Source organism: Sinocyclocheilus rhinocerous, unplaced genomic scaffold (assembly GCF_001515625.1).
Source record: "Sinocyclocheilus rhinocerous isolate Xijiao unplaced genomic scaffold, SAMN03320098_v1.1 scaffold557, whole genome shotgun sequence".
Classification (NCBI taxonomy): domain Eukaryota; kingdom Metazoa; phylum Chordata; class Actinopteri; order Cypriniformes; family Cyprinidae; genus Sinocyclocheilus; species Sinocyclocheilus rhinocerous.
Genome location: NW_015633548.1, coordinates 635,387 through 651,438, shown reverse-complemented (window position 1 = coordinate 651,438; position 16,052 = coordinate 635,387). Strand labels below are relative to the sequence as shown.

The 16,052-nt window shown below is 38.6% G+C and overlaps 1 protein-coding gene across 5 annotated transcripts in view; it reads left to right on the top strand.

The window, feature by feature from the left end:
• The window catches only part of atp11c (ATPase phospholipid transporting 11C (ATP11C blood group)), a 69,673-nt gene extending 54,339 nt beyond the window's left edge, over nt 1-15,334 (top strand). Inside the window, exons 12-30 of one of the 5 annotated variants that reach the window (XM_016558211.1) lie at nt 291-461; nt 1,722-1,909; nt 1,990-2,061; nt 2,212-2,285; nt 2,941-3,044; nt 3,246-3,427; nt 3,516-3,782; nt 4,336-4,513; nt 4,628-4,730; nt 4,935-5,080; nt 5,186-5,245; nt 5,826-5,953; nt 6,029-6,164; nt 6,245-6,310; nt 6,393-6,496; nt 6,648-6,804; nt 10,950-11,058; nt 12,864-12,895; nt 13,820-13,854. In XM_016558211.1, coding sequence (XP_016413697.1) covers nt 291-461; nt 1,722-1,909; nt 1,990-2,061; nt 2,212-2,285; nt 2,941-3,044; nt 3,246-3,427; nt 3,516-3,782; nt 4,336-4,513; nt 4,628-4,730; nt 4,935-5,080; nt 5,186-5,245; nt 5,826-5,953; nt 6,029-6,164; nt 6,245-6,310; nt 6,393-6,496; nt 6,648-6,804; nt 10,950-11,054 — 2,241 coding nt within the window. In that variant the 3' untranslated portion in view covers nt 11,055-11,058; nt 12,864-12,895; nt 13,820-13,854. Of the gene's footprint in view, nt 1-290; nt 462-1,721; nt 1,910-1,989; nt 2,062-2,211; nt 2,286-2,940; nt 3,045-3,245; nt 3,428-3,515; nt 3,783-4,335; nt 4,514-4,627; nt 4,731-4,934; nt 5,081-5,185; nt 5,246-5,825; nt 5,954-6,028; nt 6,165-6,244; nt 6,311-6,392; nt 6,497-6,647; nt 6,805-9,016; nt 9,108-10,949; nt 11,059-12,863; nt 12,896-13,819 lie in introns of all 5 variants that reach the window. The other 4 variants (XM_016558205.1, XM_016558208.1, XM_016558209.1 and 1 more) reach the window with 4 other exon arrangements.
• Nucleotides 15,335-16,052: the final 718 nt, after the last annotated feature.

The following is a 16,052-nucleotide window of genomic DNA, read 5'->3' as shown; positions in this document are numbered from 1 at the left end:
ATGTAGAATAAAATGTGTTTGATGATTTCAGAAGTCAACCATGACATGAATATCATCTGAGCTCTCCCTGGCTCTTCCATGGGTAGTGAGGTCGTAGATCACCCTTGACTGGTTATGCAGATGATTACTCTAAATTACAGGCCATGCTTCGTTAAACTGATTTATGCAAGCAGACTGGTTTTGTCACAAATTAATTGTCCGTCCTTATCCTCAGACTCTGTTCATTTGAGAACGTGCTTTATTGCCTGGGTTTATAGTCATTAAGGTCAGCATTTGTCTGCGCCCTGCAGGTGGAATATGTATTCACAGACAAGACGGGCACGCTGACCCAGAACAACATGGAGTTCATCGAGTGCTGTATAGACGGCTTCCAGTACAAACACAGAGACACCCGGAGCGAGCTGGACGGCTTCACTGTGACGGACGGACCTGTGAATAAACTGCAGCAAAAGGCTGGACAGGTGAGTTACACTCATTCGGAGACCCCAAGGACCTCAGATGGGATTGATTTTACATTTACGGATTGCGTTGTTGGATGTGTACACCTCAATATGTAAACTGACTTTAAGCAGACCTCTTGAATTATAAATCCTCTGAGGCTGCGATATAAACACAAAGGCAGTAAACGTCTAATGTTTGTGTTGGCAGGCTATGAAGCACTAAAGTTATGTGTATTTTCTCCTCTCCTCTTTTTTATTTTATTTTTTTTACGTACTCATATTCATCATAAACGGGCAGTCCTTTGAGAGCACTTCTTTTGTGAGGGCCCTTGTCAGTGTGTAGTGCACATGATCTGTATACTAGGGTTGTCATAATACCAAAATGTTAGTAATCAATACTGATACCATCACTTTTCTCTACCAATTTTGATAAATATGGTATTGTACTAACTACCTTTATATAAAAAAGTTATATATTATATTATAAATATTAATGTTTATATATGAAATAATGATATTATAATAAATAATATAATGTTATTACATTATATATAACAAATGAAATTAAAACAGTGATGTAATCTTCAAGTATTTCGTAATTGAGCGTCATTTAAAGTTAAACTTTTTTTTATTGAAATAAAGTCACTAATACACACTAAAGGCCTGTTCACACCAAGGATGATAACTATAAAGATAATGATAAAGATATAGTTCTAAAAATCATTCTCAATGTTAAAGAATTGCAGAGTCCGCATCACAACAATAACGATAAAGGCACAGAGAAACAATATAGTTGGAATCGCTTTCAGAACAATTTTTTCCAGCTGATGAAAAATAAAAACGTTGACACCGAATCAGAATCAATCCTGCTGTCACGAGCTTGAGAATTTAAAGCGGCAGATGAACAGACGAAATCATCCGCTGGTGTAAACGCTAATATAGTTATCGATCTTGGCGCGAACAGGCCTTAATACTATTATAGTCTCTATTAAAATTTTTTATTCTATTTATGTTGTCATTTTCATTTTTTTTGTTTTTGTCAATTAGTCGTTTTTATTTTTCTATTATTTTTTTTAATTTTATTTATTTTAGTACTTCATTCTAAACTTTTTTTTTAAATTTCAGTTAGCTGCAAAGGCAACATTTCGAATAGTTTATCTAATATTTAGATTTAATTTTATTTCTTCTTTTTTTTCGATTAACAACACTAATTCTCACAAATATGCATGTGTTCATAAAAAGAAGTGTCATTTTGTATGCCTCTTTATTTCAATCTATCAGGAGAAAGAGGAGTTGTTCCTGCGGGCCTTGTGTCTGTGTCACACGGTGCAGGTGAAGGAGGCTGGATCGGAAGTACTCGCGGACCAAGTTGATGGGATTGATGGGTTGCTGCTGCCCCAGCCGGAGGAGGAAAGAGGCTTCATCGCATCCTCTCCTGATGAGATCGCACTGGTCAGAGGAGCCATGGAGTAAGATAATGATATTTTTCTTTTTTGGTCTGATAATAACCCATGCTGACACTTACAGGCATAACTTCTCTCCTGTTCAGATATGGATTCACCTTCCTTGGTCTGGAGAGCAAGAGCATGAAGATAAAGAACAGGGAAAATAATATAGAGGAGTAAGTTATGACCCTTGAAATTAGAGACTCATTAAGAACAATGTTATTGCTAATATCCTGCATTAGTACTTACACCCCTAGATGTTTTTAGGTTTTATCAAAAGTTTTATAGCAGTTAAGGGTCTATATAAGATTTATCTAATGTTTCAGGTACAAGTTGCTCCATGTCCTAAACTTTGACCCAGTTAGACGGAGAATGAGCGTCATCGTGCAGACCAAATCAGGTGAGCTGGAGATCATTAGTGGTGCTTGCTATGGCTTTTGCTATTGCTCATAATCAGGGTTATAGATTTGAATATACAAATAACACGTCCCACACCATTCCTCCTGGTGACTTGAATGATAACTCAAACCATGTGAGGAGGAGGGATGACCTTTTTAGCAATTAGACTTGGTGGATAAAGCAAGGAAAATGCCATAGGTTTGCATTAAAGCAGGGACCCTAGTACAGATTAGATTTTTTTTTTATTATTATATGATTTAAGTTCTTTTTGACAATATTTTGTATCTTTGCTTTAGGTCACGTCTCTCTGTTAAGGTTAAAATGCTTCATGTACAAAGCAGGGACCCTAGTACAGATTAGATTTTTTTTTTTATTATTGTATGATTTAAGTTCTTTTTGACAATATTTTGTATCTTTGTTTTAGGTCACGTCTCTCTGTTAAGGTTAAAATGCTTCATGTATTTCACTTCAGAATGAATAGCTGCTAAGTACAAAATTGAATAATTTATACTAACAGTCAACCACCACTCACAACTAACCACTCAGAACACAGCAACCACTTAGTAACCCCCCTGAACATCTTAGCATTGTGCTTGTGAGTTTTGCAGATGATGACTCTGAATGTCTCTCACCTCTGTCTTCTACGGTTTATTTAGGGGAGACGTTGCTTTTCTGTAAGGGAGCTGATTCTTCCATCTTCCCAAGAGTCAGACCAGAGGAGGTGGACAGGATTCGCATGCATGTTGAGCGAAATGCAACGGTACTGTAATAGATTTCAGCATGATAATGTCTTGCAGCGTCTTTAATTTCCAAGGATTAGATGACCAGTTTGATTTTTATACTGAAATGAAGCATAAACCTCCTTCATTATATCTCTGTGTTGAAAGAGACATCCTGTAGAGACATTAAATATTGAAAAGGTCAGTCAATTTTGGCCTAATGGCGTGTTTTCGCTCACCAGGAGGGTTACCGTACACTGTGTGTGGCCTATAAGCAGCTGAGTGCTGAAGAATATGCCGTGGCAGACACTGGGCTGAGGGAGGCTAGACTGGCTCTCCAGGACAGAGAGCAGAAACTCATGGCCATGTATAACCAGGTGGAGACGGGCATGAGTTTGATTGGAGCGACCGCTGTGGAGGACCGGTTGGTGACCCAAATTGGTATTTATGCCATGTTGTTTTCTCAAAGGAATATTCTGAATAGCCTAACGTCTTAACATCTTGTGTTCCAGACTTCAGGAGGAGGCAGCAGAGACCATGGAGGCCTTGCAGGGTGCTGGGATGAAGGTTTGGGTGCTGACGGGGGACAAAATGGAGACGGCAAAGTCTACCTGCTATGCCTGTCGTCTGTTCCAGCGGGGTACAGAGCTATTGGAACTGACTGTGCGGACACTTGAGGATGGGAGGTTAAAGCGTGAGGAGAAACTTCTTGAGTTGTTACGGGACTACCATAGAAGAGCAGTGCAGGACGCCCCACCTGTCAAAGCTGGGGTCACCAGGTCAGACCCTTGACCTACTGGCTTTGTCGTAAATGTTTGATACAGTTTAGAAATGTAATATGACTACATAGACGACGACTTCAATACTGACAGATTTATTTAATTTCAACTGATGCTGATAAATAAAGGAGAAAAAGATGTAGTACACAATATTGAATTTTTAATTGCTTGTGCTTATTTCCCTTTTTTAAATAAAATAAATTGCTTAGATTTTGCGTCACGCTATTTAATGTTAATCTTAAGTAAATCTCAAAATGAATATCAATTTTTATACTTTATATTTTTAAATTCTTTTTATACTCTAAATTATATAAAAGTCATGTCCTAATTTACTTGTAGCATTTGAAACTATTTTAATTTTTAGTGTTTTATTTTATATTTATTTAGACAAAATTGTGTAGTTTCAATATCAACCATTTATCAGTTATCGGTCATAACATGAAAATAATTGTCAGTTTATCATATTGGCCAGAATTGTAATATTGGTATCTCTCTAGTACAATTGTGCAGTATATTTAATGACCTCTAATTTAGTGTCATTTTTGTCCTGCAGGAGCTGGTCTACTGCAAATCAGGATTACGGCTTCATCATAGATGGGGCGACGTTGTCGTTAGTGATGAACCCACCACGTGAGGCGGATGCCAGTCAGTACAGGAGCCTCTTTCTGCAGATCTGCCAGAACTGCACTGCTGTGCTCTGCTGCCGCATGGCCCCCCTGCAGAAAGCACAGGTCACACCTGCAGACCGGCATTTCGGCGGCTCTTTATGCTTATAATACGCTTATAATAACATGCACTTATACTTTATGAATTAGTTGGCTAATATTCTCTTTTATCCAATTTAGATAGTGAAGATGGTGAAGAACTCCAAAGGTTCCCCAATCACTCTCTCCATTGGCGATGGGGCCAATGATGTTAGCATGATCCTTGAGGCACATGTGGGCATTGGTGAGTTATGATGCTGAAAATTCAGCTTTGCCATAAGAATACATTTTAAAATACATAAAAAAATAATATATATATATATAAAAAAAACAAAACAGTTGTTTCACAATAATACAGTTTTTAACTATATATTTTTTTATTAAAGTGATCATGGCTTAATCAGCATTTTTTCAAAGATGGAGTGTAATGTTGCTATTGTGTGTTCAGGTATTAAAGGTAAGGAGGGCCGTCAAGCTGTGAGGAACAGTGACTACGCCATTCCTAAACTCAAGCACTTAAAGAAGCTTTTGCTAGCTCATGGGCATCTCTACTATGTGCGCATTGCGCATCTCGTCCAGTACTTCTTTTATAAGGTACGTCTGGCATCCAGTGGACCCTGTTTCAGTCTGTAAATATAAATGTAGTTGTTTTAGTGAATCCTTTTGAAGTTTTAAACATTTTCTTCTTCTCTCCTGCAGAATCTTTGCTTCATCTTACCTCAGTTCCTGTACCAGTTTTTCTGTGGATACTCTCAGCAGGTACATTATGTACAAATAATGGGCTTTTTAGAAGACTATGTCCCAGCAGGTCCCTCTCCTCTGCTCTTTCCTTTGCAACTTTCCTCTGAATTTCTCTCTCTCTCTGCCCTTCTTTCTTCTGATATATATAACAAGCACAAACTAATACAAAAATTCAATTAGCTTTGGTGTAGTGGTTAGTGCTTGTGCAGATTTTGCCTTGGCACTCAACAAACTCAGATAGGGGTTTAAATCTGGCCTGCGTTGTGTTCGATCTCTTTTTTTCTTTCTCCTCTAGTAGAGCCCTTTCACTTCTGCTTTTGCCTTCTATAAAAAAAAATCCAGTTAAATCTAAAAAAAAAAATAATAATAAAGAGATAGAAATGACCTCTTAGTGGCTCAGAAGTCTCTGTGATTCCCTATAATTGGGTCTCGACCTCACATTTTCCAGCATGTGTTTTGTGTATATATATCAAGTGACCATCGCATGCGCGGCCACACAGTCAGTTTTCCCTCTCTTTGTTGTGTGCATATGTGTGATCTCCTTAACGTGGTATTAACCTCCCCGGTGCTCCGTCCTTTCCCTCGTTCCCCTTCCCAGCCCCTGTACGACGCAGCCTATCTGACGATGTACAACATCTGCTTCACCTCCATGCCCATTCTGGCCTACAGCCTGCTGGAACAGCACATATCCATGGAGATTCTGCTGGACAACGCCGCCCTCTACAGGTAGCACTCTGCACTGCTGCTCTTCTGCTTATTTCATTTGTACTGTGCTGTTGCTGATACACTGTGTTCTTACAGAGAAATAGCCAATAATGCCATGTTACGCTGGCGCCCCTTCCTCTACTGGACAGTATTAGGAATTTTTCAGGGTCTTCTGTTCTTCTTTGGTGTCCGTTTCTTGTTCAGCAATCCAGCCTTACAGGATAATGGGCAGGTTAGTGATGGTTGTGCTTTTTAATATGTCTGTGAATAAAAAATTGGGAATCGCATTTGATTTACTCCTTCCTTTTTTAGGTCTTTGGAAACTGGTCTTATGGAACAATTGTCTTTACCGTCCTTGTTTTTACTGTTACATTGAAGGTTGGTGGCTTGGTTGGTCTATAACTATAAAAAGTGACTCGGATCTTCATTTGTCAGAGACTGACTGTTTTCCCTCTGTCAGCTGGCTCTGGACACACGGCACTGGACGTGGATCAACCATTTTGTGATATGGGGCTCTTTGGCTTTCTATGTTTTCTTCAGTTTCTTCTGGGGAGGCATCATATGGTGAGCAAACGTTAAAGTCGGTATGAAACAGAAATCGTCCACTAGGGATTTTTTTTGTGCTGCAGCTCCACTGTTGATCATTTCCAGTCAGCTTTTATTGTAGGATGAAGTTGTATGGTCTATATCTTTCCTTCTCTCTCTTATTTCCTAGGCCGTTTTTGAAGCAGCAGCGTTTGTACTTTGTGTTTGCCAACATGCTGAGTTCAGTGTCTGCCTGGCTGGTTATCATCATCCTCATCCTCCTCAGTCTGCTGCCAGAGATCCTTTTGGTGGTCCTTCGCAAGCCCAGAGGCCCCCATTCACGACAGGTATACCTCTTCCTCCCTTTTCCTTTTTGAATTCTTCCTTTCTACCATATCCATCCGATTCTCTGTTATTCCCCCTGATTTACTTACTCTTCTGTTCTTCTTTCATCTTACACTGTGTCCTAACCAGGCGTAATGTGATACAGTCACAGCCAATAAGAAGATATTTGATGTTGTACGTTTACGTGAAGCAGAATTTTGGGACCAGTCTGAGTTACTGGTTTGCACAAAAACTGATTTACATGAAAGAGCGATAGCTTTTATTACTTGTTGCTTTATCACGTCACACCTGGTTGGGACACAGAGTTACATTTTTCTTTGAACCCAGAATTACCTCCCTGCTTTTGGTTTATCCATACCAGCCAAATTTGACCTTATTTTACCATTTAAGACCTTAAACTTTTTTTTCTTATACTCTCTGTCACTTCTCCAGCATCTGTTTTCTTTACTTCCCCCTCACTCTCATGAATTAAACCATTGACTTTTTTCCTAACAGAAGTCTTGCCTTGTTTTAAGGCACTGAATGGTTTGGATTGTTGTGATTGGTCAAACAGACAGGAAGTCAATCAGTCTAATTGTTACGATCACTCTTCTTCGATGTCCTCTCCTTGACTCCTGTAGCTTTTTGTCCCGTGTATCGCTCTGATTGAAATGCCCTTTATTCCATTAGTCAAGCACAAATTCTTCCATCACCCTGTGCTGCTGTGAGTGGCTACCCAACCAGTTAACATGTAACACAGTTAGAATCAATAAACAATAATTAGACCCCTCCAATCATTTGAATTATTTAGAGGAAGTAAGCACACACTGTAGGCAGTCTCTGTTGTTAGTGACACTAGTTAAGCAGCCTTTCAGGCCAGAGATGAGCATACGGTGCCAATCTGCCCCCTGCCTCCTCACAGGTAGGTGCTGCGACCTTTCCAAGTATGCCGCATGTCAATTAAAACCACCAGTGGAGAGAAAATGGAATGTATGGTCATGTCTTAATTACTTGATCTAGTAATGTCATTTATTCAGTTGTAAACCTTAATAATAAATGTAGAATTTATAGTCTAATGAACTTCATTGGAAACATGGCCTTTATTGACCAATGTAACTTGTAATATGCAAAATGATAACTTGTGTGTAGAGGTTGTATCACAATTTGTATTATATTATAGGTACCTAGAAAGAAAGGGGAAAAAATATAGAAAACTACACATAATTACTCTTTTTTTTTGTTTTTGTTATTTTAAATAATGACTTAAAGAGCTTGAAAAATAGCAGAAAGTGAGTGCAGTGAGTTTAGAAGGTGGTCATAGGTGTGTGTTAATTTTCATTTTACTATAGATAAAAGTGCATCTGATTAATTCAGAATTTACAGTCAGTCCTACACTACTGTTCAAAGTTTGGGGTCAATACATTATTTTTTTCCCGTAAAGGAATTAATACTTTTATTCAACATTTTTTTTACATGGATTACATTTAAAATGTTACAAAATTTATAATTTAAATAACTGCAGTTATTTAGAACTTTATCTTCATCGAAGAATTTTAAAAAAAAATGTTTCTTTATAAATATGAAGCATCTCAACTTTTTTTATTTATTTATATTGAGAATAGATTTTTATTGAGCAGCAAATCAGCATATTAGAATGATTTCTGAAGGATCATGTGACACTGAAGACTGGAGTAATGATGCTGAAAATTCAGCTTTGCATCACATGAATAAATTAAATTTTCAAATATATTAAAGTAGAAAAAAATGGAATGTTTCACAGTATTGCTGTGTTTAATGTATCTTTGAGCAAGTAAATGCAGCCTTGGTGAGCATAATATTTTTTTCAAGAACATAAATCTTACCAGCCCCAAACTTTTGAACGTTAGTGTATTGTAGAGAGTTTTTTGTTGTTGTTGTAAATTCCTGATAGTTTAATATTTATTCTGCAGACCATAAATATCTTACAGGATTTGTGTGCCAAGTAATTTCCACTAGAAAATTGTGTTTGTTTATAACTCAAAGAAAGCCCAGTCACTCATTTATGCTGAGCTAATCAATATTCTGCTGAATCAAACAGCACACACTGACGGTTCTAGTTACTGGAGCTTTATAATATTTACTCTTGTTTCTCTATCTCTTCTCCTTTAACTTTATTCCCACTTTTTCTTACCCTTGACCTTCCTTTAATTTTCCTGTCCTCTTTGGTCTCTTGCTCACCTGTGTGCTGTGCTGTAGATGAAACAACGGCTTCCTTCCTCTGGAACATCCACTATCTTCATGCTGTCGCAGACTGCTAGCACTCACAGCTTTTCCTGGAGTGACTGAGGTCTCTCTGCCTGCTCCTTTTCTGCTTTTTGTCTCACTGTCCTTCCACCTTTGGGTTGCCTGTCTGTATCTTCAGTGTCCTGCCTGCTGTCTCTCCACCCGTTTGTCTCTGCTTCCTCTTTGTGAGGGGGTGTTCGCTAGCTAGGTTGTTCTACTCTGGTACAAACGTGCTTGTCATGGGTGCTGGGTTTGGATTGTCAGTCAAAATATGTACCACAGTGGCTTTTTTTTTTGAGTGGGTGTTTGTCTTGAGGCGTTGTGCAAGAATTGTCCCCTGGAGTTGAGTCGTGGTGGTGGTGGGTGGTCCTCCATGTGCGTCTGTAAGGGCTGCAGGGTATGATGGGGAATCCTTCAGCTGCCTGTTCCCGGTGCCTGCTGTCTCTGCATGCCCAGCCAGGAGAATGTGGCACACAAACATACGGGGTTTCCTGCATGCGTGCTTGGCCCAGCCTGCACCGCTCCTCACCCAAACCACTGACTTTCTGGATGCATCAGTGCTGGTTGATTCAGAATGTGATTTTGTGTGTATGTGAGAGAGAGAGTTTATCATGTTAGAATTGGGGATTGAACAAAACAAAGAAAGGGACATTTTTAGTTTGGACAATTTAAATAATTTGATATGTAATTTAAAAGACAATACAGTAATTAGCATATTTTCATGATTAAACAAAAACGTCATAATGTGATTAATCATCATTATTATTATTATTATTATTATTTCTTTATCATTTAAAATTAGGCCCCAAATAGGGTACTACAGAATGGCTTTGAGTGTCAAACTCATTAGTCTACACTTGTCTCTCTGGGTTATAATTAGAGCCCGACCGATATATCGTTTTGCCGATATTATCGGCCGATATGAGCCTGTTGTCGATATATCGGTATCGGCGAATATGCCGCAGATATGAACATTTTTTTTAAATATCGGTACCGGTATCGGCCCCCCCAAAAAAAACATATCGGTCGGGCTCTAGTTATAATTACAATTTTACCCAAATATTGTATTAAATATAATATGTGATATACAGTATCATTCAAAAGTTTCAGATTGGAGATAAGATTTTTCAGTGTTTTTGTAAGTATCTAATGCTCACCTTGACTGGATTTATTTGATGAGAAACAGTAACATTTTAAAATATTATTACAATTTAAAATAACTATTTTCTATTTTAACATATTTAAAAAATGGTTTATTCCTTTGATGATGGTAGATAATAGTTTTTCCAGTCTTCAGTGTCACATGATCCTTCAGAAATCATTCTAATATTCTCATTTGATGCGCAAGATGCAGTTGTTGTTATTATCATTGATGAATAGGAAATTCAAAAGCAGCATTTATTTGAAATAGAAATATTTTATGACATTATAAGTGTATTTACTGTCACTTTTTAATAAAAGTATTGAAAATAATCTTACTGAGCCCAGACTTTGGAACGGAAGTGCAGTTAGAATCAATTATTTGGCAGGTTTTCCAAAAGCACTGAAAGAATTGCTAATGAAATCATTAAGAAACTGGAATCATTATGTGAATTCGTTGGTCTTCATTGGTTAATATTGTTTGAGTGTTGGCTGACTTTTTTGTGTGGTCATATTCATAATCTAGTAAAATGGCCATTATCATTTCTACCATGAAGGATAATCTATATGGAAATTAAAAACATGCATAAACGTGGCCTCAAATAAGAAATCTCATAATTGTAAACGTCCTTCACAGTGTTTGGTCTTCTTTTTGAAGAAGGATGTACTGTATATCAGTTTTGTGTTTGGGGGTGTGTTGTGCGTGTGTGTGTGTGTCTGATCCATCCTGTCCTAAGTGTCTTTCACCCCCCTCCCACCCTTTCAGAAAAAGCCAAGTCAGTCGAATGTGGGGGGCAGCCAGTCCTCTCAGTCTTCAGCCAGACCCCTGCTCATGAGAACCTTTTCAGACGAGTCCAATTCTGTCATATAAACAGGTACAAGACCCCAGACTTTCCAATCAGAGCCCCAATTGAGTGACTTACCCTAGCCATCCACAAGGGATTTGCCTCCTAGTCGGTGCAGTTCCTCCCCGTGGGTTCGGTCGGCCCCCTCTGGGATGATTTTAATTTCCTCTGAATTCTGCTGTGGAAATTCTCCCTACCTCAGGATGAACTCACATCGGTTGGCTGAAAAGACATTTAGTCTGACATTTACAAAAGAGACACACTGCAGCTCAACGGCCTCACACTTTTTCAGTGCTTGGTATTGCAGAAATATTTTCCCATTAAGTTTCTCCATAAAGATTTAAAATTCTGTGATTATGTAATGTCATATGCTAACGGGAATTTTGCAATAGAAAATCTGTCTGGAAGTTTGTTAACATTTGTTTTCTCTATGGACAGTTTTAATGGGATTTTTCTACTGTAATCGTGGCCTCAAATAAGAAATCTCATAATTGTAAACGTCCTTCACAGTGTTTGGTCTTCTTTTTGAAGAAGGATGTACTGTATATCAGTTTTGTGTTTGGGGGTGTGTTGTGCGTGTGTGTGTGTGTCTGATCCATCCTGTCCTAAGTGTCTTTCACCCCCCTCCCACCCTTTCAGAAAAAGCCAAGTCAGTCGAATGTGGGGGGCAGCCAGTCCTCTCAGTCTTCAGCCAGACCCCTGCTCATGAGAACCTTTTCAGACGAGTCCAATTCTGTCATATAAACAGGTACAAGACCCCAGACTTTCCAATCAGAGCCCCAATTGAGTGACTTACCCTAGCCATCCACAAGGGATTTGCCTCCTAGTCGGTGCAGTTCCTCCCCGTGGGTTCGGTCGGCCCCCTCTGGGATGATTTTAATTTCCTCTGAATTCTGCTGTGGAAATTCTCCCTACCTCAGGATGAACTCACATCGGTTGGCTGAAAAGACATTTAGTCTGACATTTACAAAAGAGACACACTGCAGCTCAACGGCCTCACACTTTTTCAGTGCTTGGTATTGCAGAAATATTTTCCCATTAAGTTTCTCCATAAAGATTTAAAATTCTGTGATTATGTAATGTCATATGCTAACGGGAATTTTGCAATAGAAAATCTGTCTGGAAGTTTGTTAACATTTGTTTTCTCTATGGACAGTTTTAATGGGATTTTTCTACTGTAATCCTGCTGTTGGACCTATACACAAGTATTTATTTAAGTACTAAAGTAATAGCCCACAATGCTGTACTGTTGACAGTAAGGAATCGGAAAACAAGCTGAAGGAAAATAATGAATTAGTGAATATTAAATGATCCTTTCAGCCTGCCAGGGGAAGCTCCGCCCCTCATTATGTCATGCACGTGGCTCCTCAAGTAACCTGTGATTGGGTCCTTATTAACTGACTAAACCAGTCCTCTGTCATGTTGTTCTGGGTAATCTCATCTGGGTTTATTTGTGTGAATGAGTGTGTGGTTGTGTGGTGTAATACTTGAAACAGCGTCATGTTGGTCTTACTGTGTCTTTTGCTGTACTGGGTATTTGTGTGATGTGGTAGTTGTTGTGTTTGTAATTGTAATTTTTTTTATTTTCTTTTGTGACAATGGAAGTCGTTTAACCCGCCTGATGGCTGTCTAACCTTTGTATGACATTATTTTGGTTTCAGTGATTGTTTCCCTGCATTAATGCTTTGCATTCTGCATGCTGCTATGCTAGTTTTGCATGTTTATCTGTGCCAAAAGCTTTTGGGGTCAATTTGTGATGGTTGTAGTAAGTTTTTGGTGAGGCTGTAAGATAGGAGGTACTCGCCAGCATTAAACTTGCTTTCTGTTCTTCTCAGCTGTCAGAGGATTCCTCGACTGACACATACAGGTAAAGTGCTCAATATGATCAAAAGGAATGTTCTGGGTTCAACACAAGTTAATTCTTAAACATCTGCGTTTACCAACAAATTCGCCCAAAATAATTAACATCTGTAATGTGAAACCAAAAAGTACATGTGACAATTCATTGGACAATTTTGGCTTTCTAATAGCAGAGATAACACATTTTGAATGGAAAATATAAATCCATTCATAGTTGCTAATGCATTTATAAACATGCATACTTATATAGTTTACATTAAATTAATGTTTGTTACAATTATTTATGATTATTTCTCTTTTACTCTTAAACAGAGAACAGTCCAAATTTCACAGGTTTTCAACAGGCTTTCAACAGGCTTTGTATTGTAAAAGTACAGATTAAACATCTGCAGTCTTGTATTTCCACCTATGGACAGTCTGGTGCCCAAATCAAAAGTGAATTGCGGGTGTTAACGTTTTTGTCAAAAGGGAATGCCACAGCCCTTTTTCTCTTGCCATGTAGCACAGATTTCAGAAAATGTTTCTCCTTTCTACTTCATAGACAGCCCAGTTTTATTAAAAGCCCAAATCGGCAGCTATCAGTTATAGTGATTGACAGCATATCTGACATTGAGTACTTGTTTGAAATCCAGAACATTTCTTAAACCAGGATTCACATCAGCATTTTATTTGGTCTAATATTATGAGTGAATAATTCCTGGCCACCAGATCCTCCTCTGATTAGGATGGTTCTTTGGTGCATATGAGTTTGATTTGGTTTAGGGTTGGTGTTGTGTACAGAATGATCTGGGTTTGGTTTGGTTATTTTTGATGAATCAATCAAATAAGAGATGTACACCGTTGCTAATCACATCTTTCCTATTCAACTGTTAAATACATTTCTACACGTGTGCTAAAGAGTTTTGTGTGGTGATGTTTTTGTGCACCGCAGATGGCTGCTGTCACACCTCTCTCCTACAAGCATCTGAAGGAGCGCTACTGATGGGCACGGACAGCCTTGGGTTAAGACTACTGACCGGACCCTCACATCTGCCGGGGTCGCTGCCCTTCTTCCTGCCTGTTTAAATGAAACATGACAATGGAACCAATTTAAACTGCTTTTCTGTTACATCTTATCCTAAAGCCTTCCATTCCAGCACGATTCCTCAAGAACTATGTTTTCACACCGTTTTCTGCCCTGCCCTACTGCCAAACTCTCATATTCAACCCTACCGGGATGAATGCGTCGTCAGTAGCGCTCGACTGCTACAGAATGTACCAACATCCTTATTGGTTCTCTTGCATGATCGCCCCAAAAAAGTCCCATAAATGCCACTTTCCATACTTCGTAGGCAGACAGTCGGCCCCTTTTGGGATCGGTTACCAGGTGTGATCACAATCCCAAATCGTAGTTTAGAGTTTTGTGATATGTAGCTGTTCGAGATCCCTAAATGTGAGCTCTCTAAGATGCTGCACTGCGGGCCCTGACCCTATGGGTATAAAAGCTGCCTTTCAACAACTTGCTGTTTGTTCGACCACATGGAGTTCTGGGATATCCCACGGAGCCCAACAACTCTGTATGTGTACTTGTGTGTGTATGTGACAAATCGAAAATCAATTTCAGATTTTCTTCTTATAACGTATTGTCACAGTCTTTCGATGTTACTCTTTGTTGAAACGGGGATCAGTTTACAGTTGGGTTACAAATTGTACTAGTGGGAAAAAAAGTGTGGAAAATGTTGCTTGATGCCAAAAAAAAAGAGAGAGAATCCATTAAAACGGACGACCGACTCTCTTCAGTTTTTCGTTGAAGATGAATTATCCATTGTTACAGCATATGCTAGGATTGGTTCTCGATGCAAAGTTAATAGCATATTTCAGAGTGAGTCTGAGTTAAGCATCCATTCACTTTTTAGCCATTAATGACATATATATTGAATGTGTCAGCTTTATATACCAGGCCAGTGCTCCAAAACACGCTTTCACGTCCACGTGCACACATTTCACTTTTGAGGAAACCGAATGAATCTGATGCATATTGAAAGTCATGTCTGCCCTCTAGTGGTTTGGAGGGCTTGTAATCTTCATTCTACTTTCTTCGCTTCTGAATACATTCCATTTCTATGTGCCATAATTTCAAACACTTTTTAGATTATAATTGAATTATTTGTGATTCTATTTGACATATTTATTGTACATTGTAATTATTCTCACAAATGTTGTATTTTTGTCAGAGGTATTTCGTTCTCTTCTTAAATTAATCATTATCAGCTTGTGCCAACTGATTTTTTATTTTATTATTCTTTTAGCCTGTGCAATCCGCTGTTGAACAGATTGAGTTTCTATATCCAGACCCTGTAGACCAGCAGCTCTGGGCTCTTTCTCTGATCAGAGATCAGTCCTATAGACCCTCTCTTAATATATGGTGTGTGTGAATGCAACTGAAATCTCTGTGTCCCTTTAAAATGAATGAACTATTCCATTCTTCTTTCTGCTTGTAGCCCAAAATGGGTGTTAAAAGAGCCACTGCCTGGCATGTTCTGTAATCGGGCACATTTTTATGTTATGTTTCTCCTAAAACAATGCCATATGAAAGATGCCCCATTCCTGCTTCAGCTATCTTCAAGCGTGTATGTGGATTATCCAAGGGAAAGTGGTGTGTGTTAGACCTCTGACTGTGTCATGATGCTAAGCATCTTAAGCTCAGCTCCCAGTCTTGGGCCGGGCTTAATCCAGCTGTATCACAGCCCTGTGATAAATTAGCTTTCCAGAGAAAATATATCAGAGCTCTATTTACATTTGCTTTCAGCTAGACAGGGGAGGCCAGTTGGTGTGATGTTTCATTGTGAACATTAGTCCAACGTGAGCCCATTTTTGTTTTTCTCGGTGCATGTGTGACTACTAATGCCACCACTGGACTGAACCCTGGTGAGCACATACACACTCACACCAAGATGAAGACACATCCATGTGTTTGTTAAGCTCAGTTTGGGAGGGGAAAACAGAACTTGCCTGCAATGTTTGAAATTTCCAAACAGACCTTTAAATTACTTCAGAGATGCTATTTTCAAAGCGTATAATAATTCTTGGATTCTCATGTTGCCTGAAATATATATATATAAATATTTGATTGTATTTTTAATGAAACTTTTTGAGCCACTTTTCGTAAAAAAAAAAATGAAAAC